General features: G+C 41.9%; 1 protein-coding gene across 3 annotated transcripts in view; it reads left to right on the plus strand.

Annotated features, from left to right (window-relative positions):
* Nucleotides 1-18,312, plus strand: part of LOC117507722 (dipeptidyl aminopeptidase-like protein 6) — a 660,963-nt gene that overhangs the window by 530,189 nt on the left and 112,462 nt on the right. For 2 of the 3 annotated variants that reach the window (XM_034167538.1, XM_034167544.1), the window contains exons 1-4: nt 3,463-3,551; nt 4,004-4,078; nt 10,728-10,780; nt 14,092-14,173. The exons of the other annotated variant lie outside the window; for it this stretch is intronic. In XM_034167538.1, coding sequence (XP_034023429.1) covers nt 3,507-3,551; nt 4,004-4,078; nt 10,728-10,780; nt 14,092-14,173 — 255 coding nt within the window. In that variant the 5' untranslated portion in view covers nt 3,463-3,506. Of the gene's footprint in view, nt 1-3,462; nt 3,552-4,003; nt 4,079-10,727; nt 10,781-14,091; nt 14,174-18,312 lie in introns of those variants that run through there. 3 annotated transcript variants of the gene reach the window in all.

An 18,312-nucleotide genomic window follows, 5' to 3' on the forward strand; every position in this document is an offset into this window, starting at 1 on the left:
CAGATCCACTGCAAGCACCAGTATAAAAATCGGATAGATTTTATAGAGAATCAGTAATCGGAATAAAAGTACTTTTGCATTTTTAAACAACATCAACCATCCGGCTCTTCCTAAGCAATGGCATAGTGTCGCTGTGCCATCACACAGCTTGTCAAATTTAGTGTATCACTTTCTGTTGTCCTGGTAATTTTTTTTTTTTACATCTTTACAAGTTTTGGATCTTTCCCAGTGGTAGGATCTCAGCCAAGAGTGGGGCCAGTGTCTTGAACATTTGCTGAAATGGCGATGGGATGTGGCTTTCTGCTTTTTGTTTTCCCCAACTTCTAAAATGTCACCATTTTAACTTTATTTTTTCATCCCTTTCTCTGTGATAGAGGTGGGCGATACTGGGAATTTGGTATTGATCCAATACCCAAGTAAATACAGGCCCAATGTCGCTAATAACGATACCGATACTTTTTCATAGATCCAAAGGATCCAAAAGACCTAGGATAGAATTCGCCAAACATTGTGCATGACAACAAAATACTTTATTATCACAATCAACATTTTTGTTTAAAAAAATCACTCAACACAAACTTAAAACAAAATCTCCTGAAGTAGAGGGCTGTCAAACCAGAATACAACAACATTAACACACCACAACAAAATTGGCTGGCACTGCTGAGCCAAGTGACTGTGAAACAACAAAAGACCAGAGGGGGGATGGTGCGCTGCTCCGTGTTGCGTGACACAGCGCAGCGCTGCTCTGCTCTTACAGACAGAGAGTAGACTTTGATGAATCTGTGTGCGCAGCAGTCAGTGCATGAGGGAGAGAAAAAAAAAGCTTGAGTATCGATCTTTTGACACGAGGATCATTCAATCAATCCCAGCATTGGTATCGATATTATCGATATTAGGATTGATCCGGCCACCTCTACTCTTTGATTCAGCAGATGCATTTCAGCTGGAGGTTGAACATGCAGGCATCGCAGTCAGTTTTGTTTATTTAAGTTAAAGTGTTTGTGAAGCGTTGTGTGTTGCCCAAAAAAGCAAAAATTAAAAAGCGAAAGACTCAATGTGACTCTGAGCAAAATACAGAAGAAACAGTGGACATTTGCTGAGAGGATCTTTCAGAAACTGTTTGTCAGTGTGGCCGTGGATGGAGCTGTGACTCACCTGGTGGGAGAGGAGTGCTGAGAGCCCTCACACTGAGCAGAAGACAGACAGCAGTCAGCCGCCGAGGAGAATAGCCACTCCCCACGTAGAGAGGACGAAACACTGTTTTTAAAAGAGACAAACACACTGCTTCACTTTAAATGCGCAGTAAAGCTATTTCAAGTGATCACCATGGACCGTCTTTTTCCTAAAAGGCTTTATTTTACTCTGTGTGCCGCATTGGAAAGCGGTAGCTTTTGTCCTAAATTGATTGGCGCTTACACGGCTTAAGACTCTAGTCTGCATCTGTCTTTTTCTGGGGATGTTACAAGCGCCACACACAGGCTTGGCATATGTACTACAACATTAAACGAAGCTTCAAGGCACAGAATTTGCCTCAAACATTTTTTCTAATCGAATTATTCGAGTTACTTGACTAATCGTTTCAGCCCTACTGTACTTGTGCTCTAATTTTTAAAGTGTCTATACTACTAATACATTAAATAAGCACGCTGTTCTTAATCAAAAACTGTTTTACACATATATATAGACATTAAATTGACTTTATTGATGAGTCTGACCTCTTTGAAAGTGACCAAATTACATGTATTTGTATTGTCTTTTGTATGAAATGCCCGGATGACCTACCTTGAGAATAAAAGTTAACTCTCCAGTTAGAGGATTATCGGTTATCAAAGCTTCAAAGTTTCGGTTAGCTGTGCCCACCACTGGGATTTGGTTTGGGCATTAAAAATTATGACCAGCTTATTCCCACATCGTGTTAATTTCGTCAAACGAGACAAGATGAAATATATTCGTTAACAACCATTATTTCATGGTTAAGCCAAGATGATCATGAGACACTGACACCACCTCATCATCATCTCAAAGATGACATTAAAATGCATTATTGTTGATGATAAAGGACGAGATTAAAAAAATGTTTTGTTTGAAATAAAAACTGAATTAAAATCTCTCTTTATTTTGCATCTGCGCAGGGTTATTTCAAAATCAGGTAACGGGGCGCTGCGCCCCCTTACTCTTGGCGTGCAATGCCGAGTAAGTGGCATGGACTTACACTACTAGCCGTGTTGAAAAAAATTCTTACCCTTAATGATTAAAAATCTATTCAAAATGTTGAAAAAATAGATCTTTTTCAAAATAATGTTGACTCTGTGTGTGTGTGTGTGTGTGTGTGTGTGTGTGTGTGTGTGTGTGTGTGTGTGTGTGTGTGTGTGTGTGTGGTGTGTGTTGTGTGTGTGTGTGTGTGTGTGTGTCTGTATAGACTGAAGGACACTGAGAGTGGCAGCCTGCTCCACTCCATCTGGAACATTTGGAAATATAAATGGAATTTGTTTATTTACTGTTTTCTTCCAAACGAGGAACATAAAATCCAAAGTGTAGAGAGTTAAATGACTATCTCTGTATCAGATCAGACCGCACTGCATACCTGCTAAAAGTGCTGACAATGCTAATATACAAATGAAATAACATGAGAATTTCACTTAACTGAAGTACTGCAGTTGAGGATCGGAACGTAGATCGATCGGTAAATCAAGAGCTTTGCCCCCCTACTCAGCTCTGTCTTCACCACGACGGTCCGATACAGCGACCGCATCACTGCAGATGCTGCACCGATCCGTCTATCGATCTCACACTATGGTCATGAGATTTAGCTCCTCACCTATGGTCATGAGATTTGGCTCATGACCGAAAGAACAAGATCGCGAGTACAAGCGGCCAAGATGAGTTTCCTCCGCAGGGTGGCTGGGCGCTCCCTTAGAGACAGGGTGAGGAGCTCGGTCACTCGGGAGGAGCTCGGAGTCGAGCCACTGCTCCTCCACGTCGAAAGGAGCCAGTTGAGGTGGCTCGGACATCTTTTCCGGATGCCCCCTGGGCGCCTCGCTGGAGAGGTGTTCCGGGCATGTCCCATTGGGAGGAGGCCCGGGGAAGACCCTGGACACACTGGAGGTTTGCGAACACAGGCATTTTGGGTTTTCAGCAAAAATACTCCAATGGACCAAATTGAAATTCTGAGACATTTCAGCCCAAATCTATTCTCCAGCCTCAGTGGGTTTTGGCTGTTACTATGGTTTCTGACACTTTCTTTAAGACACCTTGTGGAAACTTGTATTTTGCAAAGAATGTGACACCAAAAATACCATGTAGGGTTCCTGACATGTGGCGTTATACTGCTCAGATGTGAGCATTTACCGTGGGACTTGTCAGCTGACGTGCATTATGGGTAATTGCTCCAGTTGGTATGTAATCTTCCAGTTAAAGTGTTTCCTTTTCCTCTCTTAATTTAATCCCTTACAGGTAATGAGTTATTGTATCGTAATCGAGACGGCGATGTCGTCAAGTACAACATGGGCACAGACGAGAAAACGGTTCTGGTGCACAACAAGAAGTTTGTAAGTCTTTCATCGTCTTCTCTCTTTCTTACTTGTCTCTGTGGCAGCATTGGTGAATTAAACTTAAACTTTTCTTCCAGTGTCAGCAAATAAAAGCAGCCAAAGCACTTTCTTTTTTTTTTTCTTTTTATATTGCAGAGCTCAATCAATCGCTCCATTATTACTATGAAATGCGAGCTGCATGCGTAACACTTGAGGCCTGGTTATGCGGAGAATGTCGAGATAGAAATGTAGCGCGAGCGCCGCTGCAGCTTGGGTGACGATCACACAACATTATGTCCCCATCAAATCGGTGTGTGCCAGCGTAAAGATTAATGCCTCTCCCATTCACTTCAGCGGCCGAGCAATCCGTCAAACTCAGTCATTTAAGGACCGGCCTAATGAAAAAATATAACGCATGGTTAAAGGTCTCATCTTTGTCTCTTTTTTCTCTCCTCCCATCTACTTCTCAGGAAATGTACAAAGCAAGCAAGTATGAGGTGTCTCCTGACATGAAGCATGTCCTGCTGGCCTACAATGTCGCACCGGTGAGCTTCTCATTTGTTTGCTTGTTTTTTGAATTAGCAAAGTGACAGCCAAATATGTCAGCCGGCTCCACCGGGTGGGGAGAGCGGAGCGTCAGCGGCGCCTCATGCTGCAAAGCCAGAAGGAAAAAAAATGGGGTGGGGGAGAAAGCAATCACAGCAGGGAGCGGCGGCCTGTTGCGCGCTGTTGCCTGTCTGCTACAGCGGCGGGGGCCAGCACAGCCGCGCAGAACTGTAGCGAAGGAGGTGAAAACATGAGCAAACCCCACAGTGCTGCACAGGCGCACGGGAACAGTGACTTGATCATTTCTGCACAAACCGAAATCAAGCGTCCCCAGATTGCATCCGTGTGCCGGCGCGTTGCATCCTAAACGTATAAACTCCTGTTACAGGCGGATCTGTGTGGGAGCTTTTTGTGTGCTTGCCTTCATTCGGGATCTGATTCAGTGTTGTGAGTTGGTGCGTTTGTGCTGGCAGAGATATAACCTTGTTTTATTTCATGAGATGAATAGAAAATTTGACACACTGGAGACGCAGTGTGTCCCTTTTTTTTCCCTGCCTGCACGTGTTTTGCATTTATTATTCCGTGCACAGCTCCATCACCTTGATAGGTGACATTCCTGTGTAGTCACTGCTGCAACACTCACTCACACTCTCAACAAATGCGCACCTCATCTGTAGTGCAGGTTTACCCTTCAGACAGACACGCTGCCTCTCGCTGTCTCCCCGCATTTAAAAGCTTTGACGGAACAGAGCAGGTTCATAACAAAACTGTTTTTGCATACTAACACCAGAGATGCAAATCATCTTCAATTCATTTTATAACTCAAGCGTCTCCAGTGAGCATTGCCACACTGCGCACCATCCCACGCCATCTTTCACAGACATGACATTTAGAGCACGCACGAGATATTAGTGGAGGGATTTTTACAGAAACATCTGAATGCTGCGTGAATAATGAATGCTCAAGAAGGTCCCAGGTTTCTGAGGGTTCATAAAATCAGATTATAAGTAGAGTTCTACTGGAAACACATCACTCAAGAAGCAGCCAGAAGACCACCTGGGCCTTTTTAGAGGCTTCATCCCAATTAGGAGCAGAATGAAAGTTGTTTTCCTGTCATTTTTACCCAAGTCTGACAAGGAAGATCAGGTTTCATGAAGCAGTCCAATCTCGTTTAGTCAGATAAACTCACTTAGTTGACTAATTTTTTTTTTTTTATGTTAGTCGTTGCACAAAACGCTTAGTCGGTTAAAGTTTTGCGTTACTCGAATAAAATGTTTAGCTTGGTATAGATGAATCTTATTACAGTCGACAAAACTTAATGTCTTACCTCAAACATGGTGGTGATCATGTACCACCACTTGATGGACCACTCAAGAGCACCCCTATGTCACTCGTATTCCACCAGAAGGAGAGCTTCCTCTGCTTTTGTCCATTTGGTACTCCCATGATCCCCGTGCACTTCCCAGAATGCACCGCGGCACCAGCAGAGTTCTGGCATGTCAAAGCCATGTAAACAATGGCTAGTGAGGATGTGCATGGCATTGATTTGGCGAGTTCATGAGTGATTATGATGACATGTTCTCCCAAGTTGAGAGGGTTATCTAGACGAGGTGTAGCACCTGTGATGGACTTCTGCCATCCCCGATGTTGTCTTGTCCATACGTCACGTGGTGTGTTTACATTTTGCCCGAAACTTTAACTCTGCTGACACTGACCTCTTGTGTGAGTCACGGGCCGTGAGACGGCACGAGATTCACAACTGCGAAACAGCGAATGTTGTAGCAAATGACTGTAATGTGATGTGTTTGTGACAGTTCTCACAATAGCCACTGGGCATCGCTGTTACACACAGCAGCATTGTGTGCACAAAAATTCTTGACAGAAGTGTTGTAAGTATATAGAAGAAGGACTGCTAAACACGTCGTTCTGCAGTTTGCATGTCTGTAAATATTAATAAAGCTGGTAAACAAAACAAAGGCTGGATAGTTCATGACAACGACCAACTTGGACGTAAACAAAACTGTTGCACATTGGGATGTTTCTTGGCAACGGTACTCGCGAGGCCGCATGCCCATGAAAATCTTCAGCTAACGCCGTCGATGTGAAACGGTGATTTGACGAATAATGTTGAGTGGCTAACTGTAGTCAACTAAGTTTAGTAGACTAAAAGATTAGACTGCTTTATGAAACCGGGCCCAGGTCAGGTTTCAGAACTGTTTTTGGTGCCAACAGTCAAAAACACCCAGGTGCACCTGTGCCGCATTCTTATCTTCATCTATGTGGCACTGTCAGGTGTTACATCGGTGTCCCCTTCCTGGAGTTCTCAGCGATGATGCACCTGCTTACACGATTGTGCTAAATGGAAGGAGTGTTGCAGTTGATACTTATTTAAGATGTTAGATCTGGTTCAGACTAGGGTTGGCAGTCTGGCTTGGATAACATGGATAGGTTTTTCTGAATCTGAATGGTGCAAATCGAATTCAAGTCAGATTGTTTTCTGTCAACCTCTTTGAGGTGGATTGAGTCTGATTTAAGAGAGATTTGCCGAGGTCTGAACGCAAATGTGGCTAGAATCTGGCTAGCTAGGGAATCATGATGTGAAACTTTGTCACTGAAGCCGCGTGCCCACAGCGTCCTCTCCATCGTGACAATGCACAGTAAAGCAAATGACCTTCTTTCTCTGCGGCGCCTTCTCACCAAGAAATTTTGCTGAGTGCGCTCTGAGATCCAGATATACACACACACACACGCATTCAAGATAAATACACACACACAAGTTGAATTTGGCTTGAGCTTGATTGAGTTGGGACACATGTGTAGGATGAGCCAGATTTGAAAAACAATTCACTCCAGCTAAAAAGCAAACTGTATTGAATCAGTTGCCAATCCGATTGCCAACCCCAGTCTGAACGGGGTCTTCTAAGCCATGATAGGGTCAGTCTCAATACTGCATGCATTCATGTATTGTCGGGTAAAAACTGTTGTACTGGTTGTTACAACAAAATCTCTGTTTTGTTGGCAGCAGCAGACGGGAGGTGTTGACGTGAGACATCGCAGTTTTGCAGAGTCAATAAGTTGCACAATAATTTGCTGACTTAGATGAAACAACAGCTTGTAACTTTTTTTTTCAGTGTTGTTTTAATTCAGGACAACATACGCTCACATCCAACTCAATACATTTTGAAACGAAACCCTTGTCGTGACTGAACGTAGTATGTGCAGCTTCGGTACGCCCTTTGTGTCATTTACGGGCGTACAGGGTAAAGCTAATGCTAACCCAAGCATAGAAAAATGCTATCTGCTGTGTCGAAGGATGAGGCACGAGTCAAGCAGATAGTTTTACGAGGGCTGTCCGTAAAGTATAGGTCCTTTTTATTTTTTTCTAAAACTATATGGATTTCATTCATATGTTTTTACGTCAGACATGCTTGAACCCTCGTGCGCATGCGTGAGTTTTTCCACGCCTGTCGGTGACGTCATTCGCCTGTGAGCACTCCTTGTGGGAGGAGTCGTCCAGCCCCTTGTCGGAATTCCTTCGTCTGAGAAGTTGCTGAGAGACTGGCGCTTTGTTTGATCAAAATTTTTTCTAAACCTGTGAGGCACATCGAAGTGGACACGGTTCGAAAAATTAAGTTGGTCTTCAGTGAAAATTTTAACAGCTGATGAGAGATTTTGAGGTGATTCTGTCGCTTTAAGGACTTTTCACGGTGCGAGACGTCGCGCAGCGCTCTCAGGCGGCGTCATCAGCCTGTTTCAAGCTTAAAACCTCCACATTTCAGGCTTTATTGATCCAGGACGTCGTGAGAGAACAGTGCAGAACGTGCAGGTGGATTGCAGAGAACGTGCAGGCGGATTGCAGCGTCGGCTCGCAGCCGCCGCGACGCTCCGCCACAGGAAAAACACCTCTGTTGGAAGCCTTGAGGACAAGTTGGAACATCTCCAGCTGATAAACAATTTCTCATATACTCACTCCACTGAAAGCCATCAAAAGCCGCCTGGATTTTACAAATGGTTATCAACACGGAGGTGTTTTCCTGTGCCGCCGCGCCGCGTCGGCTGCGTCCCGACGCGCGGACCCGTCCGCACGTCTTTCATTAAAAAATCTCCTTTAACAGTGGAATATCCGGATAAAATGCTGAAACCGACTTCTTCTGAAACTTCTCTGTTCTCTCACGACGTCCTGGATCAATAGAGCCTGAAATGTGGAGGTTTTAAGCTTGAAACAGGCTGATGACGCTGCCTGAGAGCGCAGCGCGACGTCTCACACCGTGAAAAGTCCTTAAAGCGACAGAATCACCTCAAAATCTCTCATCAGCTGTTAAAAGTTTCACTGAAAACCAGCTTAAGCTTAAAACTCACGCATGCGCACGAGGGTGCAAGCATGTCTGACGTAAAAACATATGAATGAAATCCATATAGTTTTTGAAAAAAATAAAAAGGACCTATACTTTACGGACAGCCCTCGTATATGTTGTCAGAGAGAAAATAGACTACTTCTTTTTAACGTGCTACCCCAAGCATAGTCTTCTGTACAAGAAGCTCCGGGGCTGATTATTGCTGCCTTATTTTTATGCTACTGGATCATTTGTCTCTGCAATGTCTTGTACCGTACTTTCCAGTGTATAAGTCACACCAAAGTATAAGTTGCACCTGTTAAACAGGAAAATCCCGTATATAAATTGCACTGGTGTATAAGTCACAAATTAAAGACTTGTATTATCAGGTCTTTAATTTGTGATTTTTGTGCATTGTTGTAGGGTACTTTGTATTATTGGCAGTCATTCTTTTATTATTAGATTTTGTTTTGTTTAGTGCTTTGATTCCTGGAAACATCCTTTATGAATAGTCATTATAATTATTATTACGAATAACAAACACTTGATTTTTCTGTATATAAGTTGTACCGGAGTATAACTCACAGGGCCTCCCAAACTAGTGAAAAACCTGTGACCTATACTCTAGAAAACACAGTACATTTTCCTGTTTACATAATATAAAACTGCTCCCCACCCCCAAACAAAAAGACATTGTTAAGGGCCCCTTCAAAAGATGCAGAAACCGGAAGAAAATCTACGAGCCAAACACAAAATGGGGAACCACAAAACATACCACCTGCTGTCTTGAGGGATGCACAGTCGCACAGGCGTGCACAACACACTGGCGACAGTTTCGCGCATGCTCTTGCACGTGTACGAACACAGTGTGAGCAGGTGGAATGTGCTGCACCACATCTCATCGCTGATGTGGAGAAAAAGAAAAAAAAAATAAATCTGATGCAGGATTCGAACCTGCAATTTACAAAAGCTCTGATTACTATACGGCATCTTAACCACTGCACTATACCATCACTGTCCTATAACAGGAGTGTAAAATGCCTAAACTCAACATGGAGATAAATGTTTTGTTTTGTTTTTTTTAAAAGAGAAATTAGATGATGTAGTTGAAGAGGAAGTTTTAAATTTTCGCTGTAATAACTGACAAAATGGTGTTTGTTACAGCGTATTGTAGGTGATACGTGACTGAAAGTGGCGTATTTGTCGCACTGCTGGCTTATAGTGCTGCGGTGCACTGGCTGTGGTCTCTGTGTTTTTAATGTTACACGTCATGTGCACTGAGCCGTCATTTCCAGCTGTCAGTGAGTCTCTGGCCAGCGATCAGCTGAAAGGCGACTCGCTGTGCTGTGTGTGCTCAGGCTGGCCACTCCACATCTGTACAAAAATATCAGCATGTTGGGGGTCACGCGAAACACATGCACACACGTGTTGTGGTGGGGAGCAGGGGGAGCGCCACACACGCGCGATACCCACGCACGGCACATGTGTTGAGGGGGGAGCCGACACTCTGGCACACCATGTGTGTTGCTTGGCAACTCCACAGTCGTGGAGGCACTCAAATTCCACAGCCAGCTTGAATGTGGTCGCGTTCTCACTATTTTTGTGCTAACAGCGCGAATGACCACACATTTTCTAAGTGTCCAGCGAGCGGTGTTGGATGTTTGTGTGTGTCACCTGAAATTTGGCCGACACCTGCCGTGAGAGGGACCGAATGAGCTCTCACAGGGCACACTCTGTTTTTCGGTGCGAAAAACAGTGTGTGTGCGAATATTGTAGCGACAGGTGTACGAGACATTAGAGGCAGCTCCGATTTGTCACGACTGGTATGCAATTCCTCCTTCATGCACTAGTCGGCTTCAGTCGTGTTACGTGTGAAGGGGTCCTAAACGCAAAACATCTGGTTGATGTTTGTAGCTATGGCAAGCAGAACATGTTTAAAATTTAAACTTTCATTGTATTCAAATTTGGCATGTTCTTCATCATGGTCAAATCACATCCTATCTGTATTTTGTACCACAGACCCAAGTTATACAATTCTGTGTTAAAATCTCAAAAGCTACTACTGTATGCCATAACCCACTGTGGGTGATAGATATTTCTGTTGTACTGCCTCAAAATAATTTTCCTATCAGCGCTCATTGTTGTCAGGAAATGTACATGGTTATCATTGTATTTTACTCTTTTTTTTTTAAACAGAGAGGTGTATTAGCATATCTAACAAAGCATACCTATTGTTTCAGATAAATTATGGTGAAATCAAGCCTGTTTTTTTAATAACTCATGTGAGTGTTTTCCTGCTGCCTTCTTCTTTCAGATGTACCAGTATTCTTACACTGCCTTCTACATCATCTGCAGTCTGGAGACTCCGTAAGTAGACAACATGGGTTGCTTTGCACTAATTAAGTTGCACTTTTATTTTGTTTTCCGATAGAATTTAGTTTACTTTACTGCTGCATACTTTGAAGTCTGGTAAGCAACTGACTCCAAAAATATTTGTTCATATGTTATGAGCATCCATTCATTGCACCTCTGATAATTAAGTAGATTGTTAAACTATGGTTTATATTATTTCGTTGTGTTTGAGCTGTTCAGGGCGTTGGAGCAGCACACGCTCAGTATGAACACTGGGCAGGAAATGTCTCGTACCTGTAGGTGCTGCTGCTTGGGATACAGGTTTCAGAGCTGTAATCGTGTCCTGTGTGGTTGAGACAAGGGCGTAGGTTTGGTCTCAGCTTTGGTAGGGACAATACCACCCCCCACCCCCCACCCGGCCCCCCTGCTCACCACCATCACCCCCTAACCCACTCATACCATTAGACGCACAAGTACAGCATAATACATAACATATGACGACATAATGCTGAATAATTTAACACTTTATTTACAATATTAAGTGTGTAGGCAAACAAACAAATAGCTTAAATAACAAAATTGCAGCCAAAATCATAAATCTATTCTATAGGCCTACACCTGAGAGAACAAGACAACAACAAAAAAAAAATACTTGTGGAGCTAACAAAAAAAAAAAAAGTTTTTGCAAACAAGATGTATAATCTATTCTCTTCATCAATAATGCAGTTGTAGATATCTGGCAACCTAATTTGCCAAAAAAAAAAAAAGGGATTTCCAATGATATATATGGTGTATTACGGTAAACGTAAGCCTGTGATGTCATAACGCAGAGGAAAAACACGGAAGTTTCACACTAGTGCGCCGCTGATTCTCATTACCGTAAGTTCTCATGTAAGCCCTCACTCTGAAAAATTTCAACACTGACAGCAAGCCAAGAACCCGTGCTTTACAACAGTATGCTATATGTTGCATATATTACAGTAAAGTGCGTTCGGTGACTTTTGAAACGAGGGAAAAGTATGAAAAAGAGCGCAAAAGTGACAGAAAAGTACATAGACAGACAGCAAACATAAATGTATTTTTTAAGGAAAAGGCAGGATGTTAGTGTCATTTGTGAAGGTGTGTGTGCGTGTTTGTGTGGGTGTGCAGTTTATTTTAAGTGTGGCGCACAGCATTGTTCGCAACCCCTCCCCCCCGCCCTTCTTGTTTTTCTGCACCGGAGCAGTGTTGCCAGATATGAAATATGAAACTATCGTACCAAAACCTCAAAATTATCGTATTTTGGGAGAAATTATCGTACACAAACAAAACGCATACAACGTAGCTATTTTAGCGTTTGTTTTTTTTAATTTACAAAGAATTTTATGTCACATTTTTAAACAGTAATTATATTAATGGGGAAACTATGGCACAAAAAGAACGCAAATGCACAAGCAAATGCACTACCAGACTGTGAAGTAACACAAACATGTGTTAATTACCAGACTAGAAAGAGTCGAATTCAACCTCGAGGTCGCTGTCGTCATCCGATGCCATGGCCACTTGTGCAGATTTTGTTGAACACAGAAAAAATGTTGACACCTCCATAAGGAACTTGAACTTTTTTTTATTTTTCTTGTATATCTCTTTGCTCTTGTGTTTTGTTCCTTTGTTATTGCATTTGTTGAAATACAGTTTCGAAAAAAAAAAAAGATGTTGGTTGGGGAATCTTCCTGTCCTGTCCTGTAGAGATTGGATGGGAACTCATTACTTTGTATGGGGAGGGGGCGGGCTTTCAAATGACTGTCCCGGCAGCCCAAAGCCAGCAGCAGCCCTGTGTGTGGTGTGTCTTTGATGCCGCCTGAGTGCAACGCCTGCAAAATGATTCTTGGGTGTCAGAGAGAGATGCGTGTTTGGGCAACCAACTGAAATTATCGTACATATTGGGTTTTTTCCCATTATAGATCGTACATCGTACAGATGGCAAAACTATCGTACAAATACGATAATTATCGTACATCTGGCAACACTGCACCGAAGCCACCCATCCTCTGCGCTCCGGGACCTCCCACTTTACAAATTAAGCACTGCCTGCCACGAGATGCGCTTTGTTTACGTCCATGTGAGAAGAACGTGAGCCAATGAAATTGCAACATGGGTAACCCTGTCTTTCTGGCACGTCGAAAACACAAAACGTGACGACTAAAATTATAGTATCGAGTTCGCAAAAAAATAGTGAATGATTTTGTTATATAAACAAAAATGCTAAATATTGGTAGGGACTATTTTGCAATCCCAAAATATTGGTTGTGACTTGTCCCTATGGTCCATATGCAAACCTACGCCCCTGGGTTGAGAGATTATATTTCATTGTAAAATGTTGCAGTAATAACAACATATTTCCATTTGGCTTAAGCAGGAAGCTTTTTTCAATGTCAGCAACAGTAAAAAAAAAATAAGCAATGCTAAAATACCCTTGGTCATATGAGCATGTAATCAATGAAAGAGAGTGTAGAAAGAATGTGACCTTTTGATCCCTTAGAATAGGTCAAAGTTACCAATCATTTAACTTCTTCAAGGTCTGTATTCCAAGAATGCTCCCTGTGAACTTGGCGATCCTGACAGTAATAGGATTGGATTTATGCTGAGTGTGTAGAAAGAATGTGACCTTTTAACCCCTTAGAATAAGTCAAATTTGCCCATCTTTCAAGGGCTTCAAGGTCTGTGTCCCAAGAATGCTCCCTGTGAATCTAAAGACCCTGGCAGTAGTAGGACTGGACGTATGCTGAGCACAGACAGACGGACGCAAAGTCTTTGCAATAGCCGATGGCCATATTTTGGCCTCTGGTAATAAATCATAAAAAAATGAAATAAATCTTAATTTTTCTCTGCAGTTGACCTTGTCTGATGTACTTTACATTTTCCATGATGTGCTGCTTTCACTTTATCAGTACGGATCAGAACCACAGCTGTACTCTGCTCATTTAAAGCTCTGAGTACAGACCTCAGTTATTTAGCCTCGCCCTAGATGTCCTCCTGAAGTCTGTTTGCATGCTGCCACCATGTGGTCAAGTAGGAAAAATCACCTGAGCTGATGACCTCATTCATTCTTAACACCAGACAAAGACATAGAGGCAGTGGCAGCTCTAATTCTGCAGCCCGCGTTGCACAACACTTGTCCCAATAAGCCGAGGTGGCATTGTGATAGAGCGTCGGTATTTACGGATACACTTAAAGCTTTGTTCTCAGACTTGTTCGCCTCTGTCGCAGCGCTGTTACGAGATGATGCTTGTGCGTATGTGTGTGCACTTTTATGTGACTGCATCACTTTCTTTGTGAAACTCTAGGGAGACTTGGAACCTGAATCCTCCAGAAGTACGAAACGCTCAGCTGCAGTACGCGGGCTGGGGGCCCCGAGGTCAGCAGCTGGTAAGAAAGCTCGTCTGTCCTTGCTGACCCGTCATGTTTCACATTCAGTACAGCTGTCATCTGTGGAAAAAGTGATGGACATTTGTGTTTGATGTGGTGCAAAGAAAAGGAAATTAAATGTGATCATTCTCAATGGAATGTTGGAGTTTTTACAATATTGGTAAAACCACATATGAGCAATAATCAGACTGCTTACACCTTACAATTTGAGGCATAAATAATATAATTTTAAACTTGCTCATCAAAGTCCAAGAATAGATTAAAAATATTTGATTGACATGGACAGAGTTTGTAATGTTTATTTGGGCTTTTATTGTTTATTGGTCTTAGTACTCTATTTTCCAGGCTACAAGCCATGTTTTTTTTGGGGGGGGGGGGGGGGGGGCGTGTGACTTATATTTTGAAGTACCATACATGTATATGTCAAAAATATACTGCATCATGTGTGATAACTGAAAGCTGCTCTGTATACTGATCTGAAAGAGGTATATTCTGCTTCATACTCCAGACTAGAAGGAAAAAGCTACGGAAAAGGCGAACTGTACAAGAAGTTGAATTGTAAAGAAGGAAAAAACACCTTGTACCTATTGGCCAGACAACAGGACAGAGCTGGAAAGGATGTGCAACAGGTTAGAGTGATAAAACATGCAGATGGGAATGTGCTGACAAGCGGGGAGAGTGTGTTGAGAAGGTGGAGGGAATATATTGAGAAGCTGATGAATGAAGAATATCAGAGAGAGAAAAAAGGCTGGATGATGCGGAGAGAGTAAATCAGGAAGTGCAAGAGTTTAGTAAGGATGAAGTGAGGGCAGCTATGAGGAGGATGAAGAGTGGAAAGGCAGTTGGTCCAGGTGACAGTCCAGTAGAGGCATGGAAATATCTTGGAGAGATAGCAGTGGAGTTTCTAACCAGGTTGTTTAATAAAATCTTGGAAAGTGAGAGGATGCCTGAGGAGTGGAGATGAAGTGTGCTGGTTCCTATTTTTAAAAACAAAGGTGATGTGCAGAGCTGCAGTAACTACAGAGGCATAAAATTGACATAGCGCCACAGCATGAAGTTATGGGAAAGAGTAGTAGAAGCTAGGCTTAGAAAACAGGTAAAGATCTGTCAGCAGCAATATGGTTTCATGCCGAGAAACAGCACTACAGGTGCAATATTTGCTCTGAGAGTACTGATGGAGAAGTATAGAGAAGGCCAGAAGGAGCTGCATTGTGTGTTTGTTGATTTAGAGAAAGCTTATGGCAGGGTGCCAAGAGAAGAGTTGTGGTATTGATTGAAGACGTCTTGAGTGGCAAAGAAGTATATGATGGTAGTACAGGACATGTACAAGGATAGTGTGACAGCGGTGAGATGCACAGTAGGAATGACAGACTCATTCAAGGTGGAGGTGGGATTACACCAAGGATCAGCTCTGAGTCTCTTCTTGTTTGCAATGGTGATGTGCAGGTTGACAGATGAGATCAGACAGGAGTCTCCATGGACTATGATGTTTCCAGATGACATTGTGATCTGTAGTGACAGTAGAGAGCAGGTTGAGTCTAGTCTGGAGAGGTAGAGATATGCTCTGGAGAGAAGGGGAATGAAAGTCAGTAGGAGACAGACTGAGTACAGTGTGTGTGAATGGGAGGGAGCCCAGTGGAATAGTATGGTTACAAGGGGTAGAGGTGGTGAAAGTAGATGAGTTTAAATACTCAGTTGTCCAAAGCAATGGAGAGTGTGGTAGAGAGCTGAAGAAGAGAGTGCAGGCAGGGTGGAGTGGGTGGAGAAAGGTGGCAGGAGTGATTTGTGACCGAAGAATATTTTTCTTTATCAGAGCACATCCACTGCCCCTGAATTTAAATACTCCACAAACAGAGCAGATGTAGAGAAAATAAGATTTTATTCAGTTCAACTAACAGAAACATGATCCAAACTGTGGATTTTTATTTATTTATTTATTTTTTGGGGGTATGTTCACTTCAGTGGTTCACTGTGGCTGTTTTTTTTTTTTGTTTGTTTTTGTTAAACATGGAATTTCCAGCTAGTACCACTGCTAATGCTAACAAAGCGAAAAATCTATCAGACCATGCGTGGATAAGCTGACAATCATCATGTTCTGCACAACTGAATCAAATTTGACAACAACTACCTCTTAGCTTAGTGTTCGTGAAAATCATATTTAGTTGAAAAAAAAAAAAACAAAGTGTAACTTTCACCATTTTCACTTGACTTTTGTCATTAGATCAACATTTTATAAGAGGGAGCTGCATCCAGGTTACCCAGTTTAGAAAACCCCCTCATTTTCATTCCTTATTCACATTTCGTTCAAGTATTTACTCTGTTGGTTGAGTTTGTGTTGTCACTGCACACGTTAGTGAGGCACTGAAATGAGGGACTGAGATCTTTGTTCTGATTCGGTCCAGTAGACGCTCAACCCTCGCCAGTACATTTATAAACATGAAATAAATACAGCAAACCTTGAATTTGGTAAATCTAGTTCATCCATGTGATGCCCATTTATTTACTTTTCGTGACTTACTCACAAGATATCCAGGCTGCTGGTAACAACAAACCACAGGTTTTAGTTATGGACTAAGCCCAGTGGCAGTTTCATTGGTCCAGTTAATGTTGGTAGACTTAGCTGTGACTGATGAGCACCAGAACAGAAATACCTGCTAAAAGTCACATGGGTATCTTATTTTTCCCAAATTAAAAAACATCACAAAGAACTCGTTTACAAATCCAAATTAGAAAAGGTTAGGGACACACATATATATGTCCCTAACCTTTTGTAGCTAGGTATGGTTGGCTTATTAACGGCTCATTTAACAGTAGTTCTTCTAGCTGTAGTTTGCTTATTTTCGTTATTTACATTTTTATTTTACATTGTGTAGATTTTTAATGATTCTTCAGTTTATGGGTTCTTTAATAGATATCAACATATAGTATCTAAGTTTGGGGTTTCCATTAGATAGCATATAGAATATGTATTTTGTCTTCCTATAGTAAGCTAGCAGGGTGTACTTTACATAGATGCCTAAAACATTACATCATAGCTTCTGTTTCTATAATAAAATAACCTTATTTATAGCTTAGCCTACTACCTATCATTTAATTTTACTACTAGTCTACAGACTAGGTAGATACTACAATCTTCTCCTGTTTTAATATTTAGGTTTTAGAAGGTAACTCCTATAATATTATGTAGTACTATATTTCTTGCATATGTTGTTTATTACCCTTATTATGTAAATATCACTCATATACATGATGTCCATTTTCTTATGATATGTCTTATGATATATGATTGATATGTCCATTTTCTTGAGCCGCCTGGGTGGGTAGGGAAAGTTCCCATGGGATAAAAAAGCCTTTCAACTTACCATCCCTGGTTCTCAAGACCAGGCACCTAAGTGGCTCTACTCTACACTATTCTACTCTCCTTTTTTTAGATATTTAGATATACCTTAGTATACACTAGTAGAGTTCTACCTTAGAATTGGAATTTATTATAGAAGACATACCTTACTGATTTTTTATATGTTTTGGATCAAGGATGACTAATATATATATATATATATATATATATATATATATATATATATATATATATATATATATATATATATAGTTTTTTTTTTTTGTTTTTTTGAGAAATTAGGGATATTAGGTAATCAATCAATCAATCAATTTTTTTATATAGCGCCAAATCACAACAAACAGTTGCCCCAAGGCGCTTTATATTGTAAGGCAAGGCCATACAATAATTATGTAAAACCCCAACGGTCAAAACGACCCCCTGTGAGCAAGCACTTGGCTACAGTGGGAAGGAAAAACTCCCTTTTAACAGGAAGAAACCTCCAGCAGAACCAGGCTCAGGGAGGGGCAGTCTTCTGCTGGGACTGGTTGGGGCTGAGGGAGAGAACCAAGAAAAAGACATGCTGTGGAGGGGAGCAGAGATCAATCACTAATGATTAAATGCAGAGTGGTGCATACAGAGCAAAAAGAGAAAGAAACAGTGCATCATGGGAACCCCCCAGCAGTCTACGTCTATAGCAGCATAACTAAGGGATGGTTCAGGGTCACCTGATCCAGCCCTAACTATAAGCTTTAGCAAAAAGGAAAGTTTTAAGCCTAATCTTAAAAGTAGAGAGGGTGTC

Source organism: Thalassophryne amazonica, chromosome 1, assembly GCF_902500255.1.
Source record: "Thalassophryne amazonica chromosome 1, fThaAma1.1, whole genome shotgun sequence".
NCBI lineage: Eukaryota > Metazoa > Chordata > Actinopteri > Batrachoidiformes > Batrachoididae > Thalassophryne > Thalassophryne amazonica.